This window comes from Protopterus annectens, chromosome 7.part0 (assembly GCF_019279795.1).
Source record: "Protopterus annectens isolate FY-2018-M chromosome 7.part0, PAN1.0, whole genome shotgun sequence".
NCBI classification, from domain to species: Eukaryota; Metazoa; Chordata; order Ceratodontiformes; family Protopteridae; genus Protopterus; species Protopterus annectens.
Genome location: NC_056739.1, coordinates 347202763 through 347216065, shown reverse-complemented (window position 1 = coordinate 347216065; position 13303 = coordinate 347202763). Strand labels below are relative to the sequence as shown.

Genomic DNA, 13303 nt, shown 5'->3' with positions numbered 1-13303 from the left:
AAGATTATACAATATTACAACAGAATACGTATTTGTTAAATGCACTGTTAGCAATAAAACCTTTCTTCAAGACTCTTAGCTGTGTCTTGCAAGTATATGGTGTATACAGAGAGGATTGGAATCATGGTAAAAGTGAGACAGAGAGCTGTTAGGAGTTGCAGAAAGATGGAGGGACATTTAATGACAGTATAGAAGCTTAAAGGGGATGAAACAAGTTGTGGTAATATCTTGTGGAAAATTAGGTGCTGGTGTCATTCAGGGAGCATTTGAAGCATGTCGGTTTGAAGAGAAAATGTTTTAATAATTTTGAATTAATTGGAAAGGCTTGTAAAACTTCCACCAACTCTAGAAAGCAGCAGAAGTGGGCATATATGAGAATGAATGAATGAATTTTCCAGTTCTGAATAAAATGACCAACTTTCATGAATTCCAAATGTTTAGTAATGGGGAGAGGTTAAAATAATCATCTCTGAATAATTATTAGCACAGGAAGAAATTCATATTATTTTGTTAGTCTTATGTAGTCCAGTAACATGGAATAAAAATGAATACATAATTTTTCTTTGGATCTGACTCTATTTGTTGAGTGGTCAGAATGAGCATGCATCATTTTTGACAGATGTAATTGTTTATATACAGTGAAGCTGTTGATGAGGACTGAGATATTCTTTCAGTTCATTTTAACCCCATCAGTGCGAATTACTGCAGATATTTATGTAAGTAGTTACCATAGCAAATTTATAGAGCTTTTCAAAACACCCAACTGCAAAAGCTGGTCATATCTATTGTTGAATTTGTTAATGGAATCTGCTGTGTAAGAATGGAATGTTTTTCAGGTCTTTAGATTGATGGGACAATGAGAAGTGATTTTCTTACGGAAACATGCAAAATCAAAACAGAGGATGACAAAATGAGATCATGATTACTGAAGTTGTGTGAAAAGACAGATATCCAGCCAAGTCTTTCTCTCAGTCAGTGGTGAACTCTGTTTTTGAGGTAGCTAGGTACTTCCTGCTAGATCATGTGCTGCGATAAATGACAGTATTCCTTCAAGATGGGAGACAGAGATGTTTATCTGGTGGCTTTGCAAGAAAGTAACATCAAATCTTATGGAAGACATATGTAAGGTTATAATGAGTAGTAAGTACTTAACGTGAAAATCTGGTTGCCAGTGTCCATAAGCATCAGTAAAACACTTGTACATAGTAAATACAGCCAAAAATAGCTGTATGAATTTAACAAAGAAATGCACATGAATCATGAGAATGAGTAAAGAGAAACCAGCACTAAATAAAACCTTCTTTGTCTTGTAGGTTCGGCTGGCTGGTGGCCAGTCTCAGTATGAAGGCCGTGTGGAAGTCCTGATGGAGGTGAATGGTGTTATGAAGTGGGGCACAGTCTGTGGCCATGGCTGGGGAATCAATGAAGCTATGGTCATTTGCAGACAGTTGGGCCTTGGCTATGGCAACCATGCATTACAGGTACACAGTTCCCAGGCCTCCCCTTCTCCTCCATGTTATGTGTGACAATAATTATGTGAAGGACAGTGATGACTCAATACATAAGGCATCTAATATCATACAGAATATTCCAGTTTAAGCATTAGAAAGCAAAGTCATTTTAAAATTGTCCTGTGGTATTATATTCCAAAGCTGACTCAACAGTTGGCAAGCTATATTAAGACTGCTTTTGTTATTCTGCTTAAATCTTTGTTGCTGCATGAACATTTTTTTAGTCTTTCAATCGTTAACTTCAAGTGTGCATGTAGAGAACTGACAAGTATTTAGTGCAGCTGTAGCATTCTCACCTTAGAGGCAGATTTACTCGACTATCAGTGTACCACAGGCACAATGGATAATGTGAATATACATTTGAACCACTACATTACAGGATTTACATGCTGGCAATTAAAATGTTGCTGCATCAGACCTATTTACAACACCTTTATTAATGTATGTTAGTTTAGCAGCAGTCATTCCTTGGTTTGATATTATAAATAGAAAGCAATAGAGGCCAGATTTACTTCTAGGTGTTTAAACCAAAGAACAAAAAAAAAACTGTTGAATAGTTTTACATGGATTAATGGCAAAACAGATGTACTGGAATAAAAATAAAAATTCGTCACTTCACTAACTGATCCTGCTGCTGTTTTACTTTTTATCAGGAAACTCCATACTGGAATGGAGACCCAAATGCTAATGATATTGTTCTGAGTGGAACACGTTGTTCAGGAACTGAAATGGCAATTCAACAGTGTCGACAGCATCGAGTGGTGAACTGCCCCCATGGTGGAGGACGCCATTCTGCAGGGGTCACTTGTACTGACAGTAAGTAATCGTCTTGGAATAAATGCACTCTGGCCGTTCAGATAGATTCTTAAAGACAGAATCCTTGATAAAGGAAACCACAAAACAAGGTACAAAGTTGTAAGAAATAATGCTTGGCTCATATGTTCTTACACAGAAATTATCACAATGAGTCCTGCAACTACCAAAGAGCAAAGTATACTGAATAACTGTAGTTTTTGTGTGGTTTATTCCACATTTATTATGCCAAAATGATACTGTCAAGTTAGCAGCTATCTAAAGCCATTATAAGAAAAACAGTTGATATATTCTGATCACTGATCATTACAAGCGGTTATGTGAGTTTATACAATGTAATTTATCTCTAGCAGTAGTCTTGTGCCTCCATCAAATTCCTTGAAGTGTTTGTAATTTGAGATCATCATAGAAATCATGTCAAGGAAACCACATTAGCTCAGCTGTCTGTGTGCCAACGGGAATTTGAAAAATTTACTTTATGAAAGGACCTGAAGCACATGCACACGTACAGACATATATATATATATATATATATATATATATATATATATATATATATAGATATACACACACACATATATGTTGCTATAGATAGATAGATATAGATATGTAGACGTATACAATATGAGCAACCTCAAATGGGGGAAGGGGCTTGCCCTCCGCAGAAACACAAAAAGTTTAAATTAGAAGACTGATATTCGATACTCTCTCTGTCTCTGGCATTTTCAGTAGGTTTTTTTTCCATTATCTCAGGATTCAGCCAGTTAAATGAGGCTTTAGATTTCAGTAGGAAGCCAAAGGGCATTATACCAGTTCCAACAGTGCCGTAATGTTCGGGACGTTGTTTCTGATGTTATTGGTACTCATTCTCCTGTTATTGTTTGTAGAGAAATATATGAAGTAGACATCATCTATATGTATTTTCATCAAAAAACTTAGGCAGGGTGTCTTCTGCTGCCTCAAACTATGAGATCCTTGTGACTAACTGTACTTCAAAAAAAATTTCAGTACATAAGACACTTGGATGTTATAATAATTATTTTTTGTAAATTCTTTACCATGCTGATGCAATGTGAAGCAAAGTTCAGAAGCAGAGCTGATGGTGTCTGTGCCAAGTCTTCTTCCAATGATTTGTGAATATGCATGAGATGTCTGAATATGCATGAGATGTCTGAATATGCATGAGATTTGTGAACATGCATGAATAAAATGACAAAGCAGTGGGTGCACACATAAAAGGTCTGGTTTACTGACATTAAATGTCACTGTTTTATTTTGAGAAGCTTTGGTTCTCCTAAATCAATAGATCTTAACTTTTCTTAGAGAAAACTTTACATTTCTGTCACAATTCACCCACGCCAACCTGACACCTAACCTAAGGGTTTGTCTTTCTGTGTCACAGGCTTTAATTTGAGCCACGGTGGTGCAGCCGTAGCATTGTTGCCTCACAGCAAGAGGTTCTCCCGTTCAATTCTCGGTTGGATTGCGGGGAGTGCCTTCTGTGTGGAGTCTGGTGGCATTCGAAAGATGTGTAAATAGGGCATGCCTTCGTTGAAGGTTGGACGTCAGGCTAGCACCTCGACGTTCATGAAAATCTCCTGCCAATCATTAGCGGACCAAAGTTCCGCTGTGGCGACCCCTAACCGGGAAAAGCCGAAAAGACAAACAACAAAAAGAGAATTCATGTTAAGGAAGCCACATTATCTCAGCTGTGTGCAAATGGGAATTTAGAAAATTTGCTTTATGAAAGGACCTGAAACAAACACACACTTATATACATAGCCATGCACATACACACACACACACACACACATATATATATATATATATATATATATATATATATATATGTATGTATACTGAATACCTGTATACACAGGCCATCTTGGACTGGAAGGGGCCTGTCTGCAGCTTTATGACAGAATTGTGCTGTTTGAGACTGACTGATAAAGGGATGCTGGTCTAGGGCTTGGAATAAGCATCCTCATTGGTTCATTTGACTCTCATTAGAGTTTTTTTTTTTAAGTTTTAGTTTCTGGTATCTATGTCCTGCATTTGAGCAGGTTTCTGCTTGTTTGTACCGAACTGAACTGAGGTGGACTACCAGCCAAACCTCTAAGCTGAGATAGCAGATGACTAGGACCTTCTGAGCTTCCAAAAAATAAGTTGCTTTTTTTTTTTGCTTATTTATACTATTTACTGCACTTTTTTACTGCATGCCACCTACTTTTATACTGTATTTATTTACTAGTACTAAACTACACGGTTGTACTGCAATTGCCTGCTACTCCGTTCCTGCAAAATTGAATTTTATTGCTTTTTTCGATGTTTAGGAAGCTTTTGTTGTTTTTACTGGTATTTTTTTCACTGTCTTAAAGCTACCTGTTCTGCCTGCTCTGGTTTTCCCACAAAGCAGTATTTAATTAACTGATCTGTTAACTGTTTAAATCATTCTTTAGAGCCTCATGCTGATTTTCTGCAGTTTAAAACATTTAGGTCTTACTGCTATTTACTACCATATTAAACATTGCCTAGAATTTCCTGCTGAAAACAGGGTACCTACTAGCTGTAGCATAGTACAGATCCACACCCGCTGTTTCTGGAACTGTTTGTAGTGGTTTGTTTGTTCTGAGCATGTTTTCCAGGCCATTTTGGATTGTAAGGGGCTTACCTGCACCTTTGTGAGAGAATTGTGCTGTATGGGACCTGACTGACAAAGGAAGGCCTGTGTAGGGCTTGGAATAAGCATCCCCATTGGTCCTTTTGAATCTCGTTAGAATTTTTTTTTTTAAGTTTCAGCTTCTGGAATGTAGGCCTCGCATTTGAGCAGGTTACTGCTTCTTTGTATGTCTCGCAGCACCATGCACTACTGAGCAGTTGTGTGCCAAAACCAGACAACTAAATTCAACAAATTTTCCCTTAAAACCCAGGCCAAAATATCCATTCACTAAGCTCCTCTGTGATCGTTTCTGAAAAGCCAACCCTAGTGACAGCGGTCATCAACCTAGCAGTATGGATAGTTGGTCTACCTTTGTTACTCCTGCCAACCTTGTTGACTTGTGTCTCTTGAGGTAGTGTAGCAATTGCCTCATGTACACAGACAACCTTCTACTAATAACACAATCTAGTACAGAGTGCGAGAGATGTATTTACACCAAGAATCTAGAATCCATGCTCTCTCGCTCACAAAGTTAACATGGAGAAGGTTGTCAACTCACCCACCGCTACATATTCACATAGCACCACTACTCATATGCATAGCACGCATCAAACACACAAATCCACATATGCAGAGGTTCTCTTGAAAAACTCACAGAAACACCAGAGACCTCCAAAACACAAGATTGCTACATCTAACACAGTCTCCACAGCACCCATGACACACAGCAACACCAATGTCTCACCCACAAGTCTGCAACACGTAACACCCCAAAAATCATTTTATCTGTCATTGGTGACTCAGTAGGGAGACTCACGGATCTTCCACTCACCATGGACAAGGAGAAAGTGATGGTCAGCTGCCTGTCCAGTGCCAGGATTCATCAAATCGTGCATCCACTCAGGTCTCTCAGCAACAAGTACCATTATGACTCTGTCATAGTTCATGCTGGCATGAATGACCTGAGACATACCTCACTGGACTATATGAAGACAGACATGGTCAAGCTCTCTCAGTATGTTTCCCAGGCAGGTTATGTCTCTACCCTTGAGCAGCAAACTACCCTTACCTAGAATGTTGCCACAGTATAAACAAAAAATGATTGATTTCAATAACCGGCTTAGTTTTTGGTGTCATTCAAAGAGGATCCAGTTCCTGTCTGCTTGGGAAGCCATGGTCAACAAACCTCACTGCTTTACCAGAGACAGTTTGCACCAGTCACCCTTAGCCTTCCAGATGCTGGAAAATGCTCTTGTCCCCCCCAAAGTGCCTTTTTTAGGCAAGGTATCAAAAACAACATTACCAACATGAAAGTAACCAGTCTGAACAAAATAAGGGTCATGCTGCTAAACCCTAGGAGCTTAAACCAAAAACTGCACTCTCTGGAAGTACTTCTATCACTATAAGATGTAGATGTCTGTGCAGTCACAGAAACTTGGTTTGAGGCCTCAGAAAGTACCCCAGCTCTGCAAGGCTACAATGCCTTCCTTTAGACCACAAAATAAATGTGGGAAAATCAAAGGAGGTGGTGTTTCATTCTATATTAGAGACAAATTCACCTCCCATCTAGTTTGACTGGACAACTCCATGGAGTTACTCCATGTCCAGGTTATGGTGGGTAAGACCCGCATTCAAGGCCTAGCCTGTTATAGATCCCCCTCCATGGGTCACGACACCCATGAAGCCTACTTAACCAAACTGAAGAAGATCCAGATTTTACTGAACACACTGGTTATGGGGGATTTCAATTATCCCACCATCAAGTGGAAAAATACTGTAGCCAAACTCACTACCACAAAAGTTCCTTGACTTTGTGAATTCAAATGGCCTGTAACAGATTGTCTATACCCCAACAAGAGGAACAGACATTCCAGATCTGGTCCTCACCAACATGTCAAACAGGTGCACTGCTGGACCCTCGTCAGTTAAAACTGACCACAAATCAGTCACCTTCGAACAGACACTAACACCAGAACTCACAAAGGGTGAAATCAGACTAAAAAACTTCACCAAGGCAAACTATACCCTCCTAGGTGAAGGTATAAATGCATTCCAAGCTCCACCCCATGCTGAAAGTGGTAAGTATGCATTAGCTTACACTAAAGCCTTGTACAGTCATTTGCATAAGTGTATAAACTTGGTTGCACCAGAAAGAAACAAAGACAGAGCCCTAAGCAAATACAAGCTGCCATGGTGGACATTCAGCATCAACAAACTCTACAATAAATGCAAAAAGTTTCTGTCCAGGAAAACAAAGGCAAGGCCCCAGAAACGGAAAAGCACCCTCCTCAGCCTTAACAGGGAAATAAGACAATTTGTCAAATCCTCCAAGAGCTCCTTTGAGAGAACCTTAGCAAGTATAGCCAAGGATTACCATAAGGTCTTTTACAGCTACGTACGTAACCTAAAGGGTAGGACCCAAGCATGTGCAGAACTAGTGGCCAACAGTGTCACACACACTCTGACTCCACACAGATAGCGAACCTGCTAGCAGATAGGTATGGTGAAAATTTCACTCCCGTATCCCCTCCTAACTTACAAGCCATCCACAAAACTACCCCACCACCTTACAAATCTGATGAGCAAATCCTCAAAGCCCCGTCCAAAGCAAAAGCACAGCCTGTATGGGACCAGATGATATCCCAGACTGTTTTCTAAACAGGCTAAAACATAAACTAGCATCACCATTTTCAATCACAGTCTAACCACAGGCTTTGTTTCTGTGGAATGGAGAACAGCATCAGTTATTCCCCTACACAAAGGTGGCCTAGGAACAGACCCAGGAAATTACAGACCATAAGCCTGACCACCCTCATCTGCAAAACCATGGAACATATTATGGACCTCATAAATAAAGACATAGGTGATCTCCAAACCTTGGATCCTACCTGATTCGGCTTTGTGAAGGGTAGATCCTGCTTGTTAAATCTGGTAGATTTCTTTGAAAGCATGACCAAGGCCATTGATGAGGGCAAATCTGTGCACACAGCATACCTCGACTTGGGAAAGGCTTTTGACAAAATCCCACATTCAGGCATTATCAATAAACTTAGCAAACTGAATGTAAACCCCTTCATTGTAAGATGGGTTGCCAACTGGCTCACAAACCAGACACACACTATCAAAGTGGGTGACTCTACATCAACCAGCAGACCTGTTACCAGCGGGGTGCCACAGGGGTCACTGCTGGGCCCCCTACTGTTTGGTATATACTTCTCAGAAGTTCAGGTCAAAACTAAGGGGTTGTGACTGACAAAGTTTGTAGACGACTGCAAACTAGGTGCAATCATTGAATCCCCAAATGGTGTCAGTATACTGCAGGAGGGTCTCCTGCAGGGCAGCGACTGGTGTACTAGTCACAGTGTCAAACTGAATGCAAAGAAAAGCATCATCTTCCCTTCAGTGCAAACAAATCAACAACAATACCCTACATACTCAAGAAGTGGTAAGGGACCTGCGATCAGAGGTTGACTGTAACCTTAACTTTGACCACCACGTGTCTACCACAGTAAGGAAAGCTTTCCATGTAGCACACTTGGTTAGTAAAGGTATTACCTCAAGAGTAAAAGAGGATATAACCCCCCTATACTTGGTAGTTATCTGGCCCATAATTGAGTATAATGCCCCATTCGGTATGTACCGTACAAAGCACCTGCAGCAATTAGCGAGACCTCAGAGGTTTGTAACAAAGAAGATCAAGGGGTTCCAGCATGTGTCTTACATGGACCAACTAAAATCCCTGTCACTATACACTGCATCATATAGACTTCTTAGAGGATAATTATGCCTTGCCTACAAGACCCAAACCTAATGAACTTATTGCATATCCGTAAATCAAATGGGTCTAGAGCTACCCATTCCAGGGACTTAAATAAGGCCTGTAACTTAAATATGACATGCTGGAGGGACAGATTTATCTCCCAGCAACTGCCACATCTTTGGAACAGGCTACCAATTCATGTGAAACAGAGCACCTCTATGACACTGTTCAAGAGAAACCTGGACGAGTGGATGGGCCACCGTATATTATTACCGGGGATAGTGCCCACAGCCCTCCTGGATGTGGGCAGTCATCACTAAATGCAATCATTGGGTTGAAATTGCTAGGCTTAAAATGACCTCTGGGTGAATAGCCTTCTAATCTCCTATGATCTTATGAATAACACCTTGAGCCTTCTAATTAGCAACTCCTCTGTTGAACTTAGCTAACAAAAAGCCTCAGCATATAATAGAGAGCTGACTGATAACTAACTTTAATCCTCAAACAGAAGTTTTATAAGGTGCACTGTAGGATGAAGCTAAAAGGATTTACTTGTGAACATAGCCATACAATAGTTCTACAGGTCTGCGGTATGTGAACAGTCCTACAGGAGTGCAGTAAGTGAACAGTCCTACATGGCTGCGGTTTGTGAACAGTCCTACAGGACTGCGGTATGTGAACAGTCCTATACGACTGTGGTGCACGAACAGTCCTACAGGACTGCAGTACATGAACAGTCCTACACGACTGCAGTATGTGGCAGTTTGTGGCATAATTACTTTAGTTCACGTTAACAGCTCATTGAACAAACATGATGTTCTAAGCATATAGAAACAATGGAGCTGTGGTTCTAATACACAGACAAGTTCAGGGTTTCATTACAAAGATTGCAATCATAATGCCTAATCTTCATTCCAGACACATCTATATAAGTATTTTCCACCAACTGGTATCAGAGCTACAACTTAATGGGATAAGACTGGGCACCCAGTAGGGTTTTATAGATGATGTCACAATAATACTGTCCTCGGAGTCAGTAGCAGGTTTTCATGCTACTGATGAAGACCACACAAGCTGCTGTATTTACGTGCTTCTCTTATGAGTCAGATAGCTGCATCATCATATTAGTACAATAAAAATGGTTGACCGTTTGACAGCAGTTGGATAACAGGAATTGGACCATCATCATTAGCACCAGGGAAAAGGAGGCATATTATCTATTTTTTAAATCTCCATTTGTTCCTGTATGGAAGTTATACACATATGTTCTGTTATACATACATGTATATATATGTTATACATGTAGATCAGAAGACATTGTGATATAAGGTCTGTAAAGCTTTAGATGTTGCACAGGATTCCACCTTGGGGAAGCCTTGCAATGTCTTGACCCATACCCTGCTCAGATATCAAGAAGGACATAAGCAGCCGAATCTCTACTCCTTACTCAGTTTTTCCCAATTTTATTCTCAAAATGTTGTAGACCAGTGACATAGTCAGGCTAAAGTCTCTGTGCCAGCTGAGCTGCCAAAATGTTGTAGACCAGTGACAGTCAGGCTAAAGTCTCTGTGCCAGCTGAGCTGCCAAAATGTTGTACACCAGTGACAATCAGGCTAAAGTCTCTGTGCCAGCTGAGCTGCCAAAATGTTGTAGACCAGAGTGACAGTCAGGCTAAAGTCTCTGTGCCAGCTGAGCTGCCAAAATGTTGTAGACCAGAGTGACAGTCAGGCTAAAGTCTCTGTGCCAGCTGAGCTGCCAAAATGTTGCAGACCAGTGACAGTCAGGCTAAAGTCTCTGTGCCAGCCGAGCTGCCAAAATGTTGTACACCAGTGACAGTCAGGCTAAAGTCTCTGTGCCAGCTGAGCTGCCAAAATGTTGTAGACCAGTGACAGTCAGGCTAAAGTCTCTGTGCCAGCTGAGCTGCCAAAATGTTGTAGACCAGTGACAGTCAGGCTAAAGTCTCTGTGCCAGCCGAGCTGCTCTCTTTCCTTTCAGGTTCCCTTTTTGCCCTGCTAGAAGAGAAGTAGATGTGATGCTGATGGACAACTCCAAGAAGGCTTACTGTCTTGAGTGCCACATAGGACAAACACTGTAGTCAATGAAAACAAAAAACAACTGTTTTGTGGCTGAGCAGACACCACCCCCCACCATGCAATAAGCTGTGCTCCTTACCTGTAATAATCAGCACTTGAGGCGGCTCTACTTTGATGGAAAGGAAAATCTTCCCACTGCAATGACATCCTGTAAAGAATTCAGTTTTAGCAAAACTGGTTCAATCCTGGGGCTATCTGAACGGGTGCGTCACTATCTGAACAGGTGTGTCACTGGTTGAACATCATCAAAACATCAGACTTACCTTAGAGAAGTGATACCGTATGCGTCATGCAAGTGGCAGGCATCAGGCCGCTGGTGCTGTAGTAACCACATGGGAAGGTGGAGTTCAGGCTCTAGTATTCTCCACTAAGCACAGTCATCAGGACGAGAAGGTGTCTTCGATCTAAAAGCTCTGCTATAGTTTACTTAGCCATGAGAACAGTAACTTAAACCACAAAGGCAAGACTCTAAGAGTCAGAATAGGTGAATCCAATATATGATATATATAATAAATATATACATTTATGTATGGTAATATATTTCAAGTATGCATTCTCAAGGTTGTGCATGTGGAATAAAAGTAGGCCTTCTGAAAATATCTACAGTATCAACAAAAATCTGCATTTCTGTGATAACAGAAAACTACAGTAAATTAACAGAAATGAACAATGAAGGGGTAGCATTTTTTAATTCTAGTGTTATACATGAATTGTCCAAAGCATTCAGATCTGTTAAGTATACATATTATATTGTAGTAATGAACCATCCTGTTTTTTTCCTTGTAGCTCTTATAATCTGTCTCTTTTGCTGTTTTACTTGTGTCGATATTACTACCATTAATTCTCCTTTGCCATTCACTTTCTGTCTCACTGTTATGTTTCAGCTATTATGCACTGTTTACCTTATTACCTTGTACCCCATAGTTGCACCAGACCTCACAATGAATGCCCAGCTGATACAAGAGACATCATACCTAGAAGACCGTCCCCTCCATATGCTATACTGTGCCCATGAAGAAAACTGTCTTGCAAAGTCCGCCAACAGAATGAACTGGCCTCATGGGCACAGGCGCCTTCTACGATTCACCTCCCAGATCATCAACATTGGCCGAGCAGACTTCCGACCAAAGAGTGGGCGACATGAATGGGTGTGGCATCAGTGTCATGGGTAAGCTGTGATTTCATGTTTCCCATTCTAACCTTTTTACTTAGCAAAACTGTAATGGAAAATGGCTATTTCAAAAAATACTTGTAGAGTTGCAAAATATATGCATCAGAAGTCTAATCTGGAGTTTTGTTAATACTTTTATTTTGTCATAATTCTCCTGCTCATCCTCATAAACTCTCTTTTCCCCATTTCTACACGAGGTCAGGGTATCATCGCATCTCTTGCTTCCAAATGACTCGCCTGCCATCTCATGCAGTCAAGCCTGACTGTTGCAGGTCTTGTCTAACATACAATCCATCCATGTATCTATCTTTTGGTTGGATGTCCATTTATCCTCTTGCCTTCTTCTTGTCTCCCCCAAATATTTGCCAAATTACCTTTTGCTTTTTTATATGTGTAACCAAACCACCATAGTCTTCTCCTACGCCATATGTACAACTGGGGCTACTTTGGCATTTGCTCAGATGTCTTAATATCTTTGTCTATCCCTCACTATCTTACTGCTCTTCATCTCCATCACCTCAAGCTTCCACAGCTACTGTACCTTCACTGCCCACATTTCTGTGCCCTACAGAACCACTGGTTACAGCACTGTTTGCATACCTTACTCTTCAGCTTACTTGGCATTCTTCTGTCATATACTGCTCCTAGGCATCATCTATGGTAACTTCATTAGGCAAAGTTCATGCTGTATACGATTATGCAGTCCCTTCTGTTTCACTTAAGTGAATGCTGACTTAATAGGTGTGTGTGTGTGTGTGTGTGTGTGTGTGTGTGTACACACACAAGTACATTCCTCTATTCAAGATCCCCCAGTCCTTATCTGCAGGCCATTGGTATGGAAGGCAAGTACCACAGAGCTTTTAGCCATTAGAATCAAAGGGATGGACATTTCCCTAACCCACTCTGCTGCTGCTGACCAGTGGACACAGTACAATGCCTTAAATGCTGGGGTCATGAGAGCATAAGCATCGCCATGTCTTTGCCCTCAGTTAGATTACAGCATGCTCTGTCATCAGGCAAAGTATCCCACCATGTATCTGTGTCTTAAATTTGTGTTTCATGACCTTCCTTCAGATGGTAGCCCTATAGGAAGATTCTGGATAGCATTTCCCCCAAATGGAGAAAATGACAATTTGTTCAAACTTGAGTCATCAGGGTGGCACTCAGGACTCCTTCAATCTGTGCCATGGAGCTGGAAAATACATTCTGGAAATTTGCTTTCAAATGGCACATATATATTTGACTGGAATGCACTTATGGTTATTTATTTTTATTTTACATTTGTTGACCGGGATT

The 13303-nt window shown here is 40.7% G+C and overlaps 1 protein-coding gene across 1 annotated transcript in view; it reads left to right on the top strand.

Moving 5' to 3' along the window:
- The window catches only part of LOXL4 (lysyl oxidase like 4), a 412707-nt gene that overhangs the window by 352198 nt on the left and 47206 nt on the right, over window positions 1-13303 (top strand). Inside the window, exons 9-11 of the mRNA XM_044076917.1 lie at window positions 1314-1481; window positions 2165-2327; window positions 11761-12004. Of these exons, the coding sequence (XP_043932852.1) occupies window positions 1314-1481; window positions 2165-2327; window positions 11761-12004 (575 nt within the window). The remainder of the gene's footprint in view (window positions 1-1313; window positions 1482-2164; window positions 2328-11760; window positions 12005-13303) is intronic.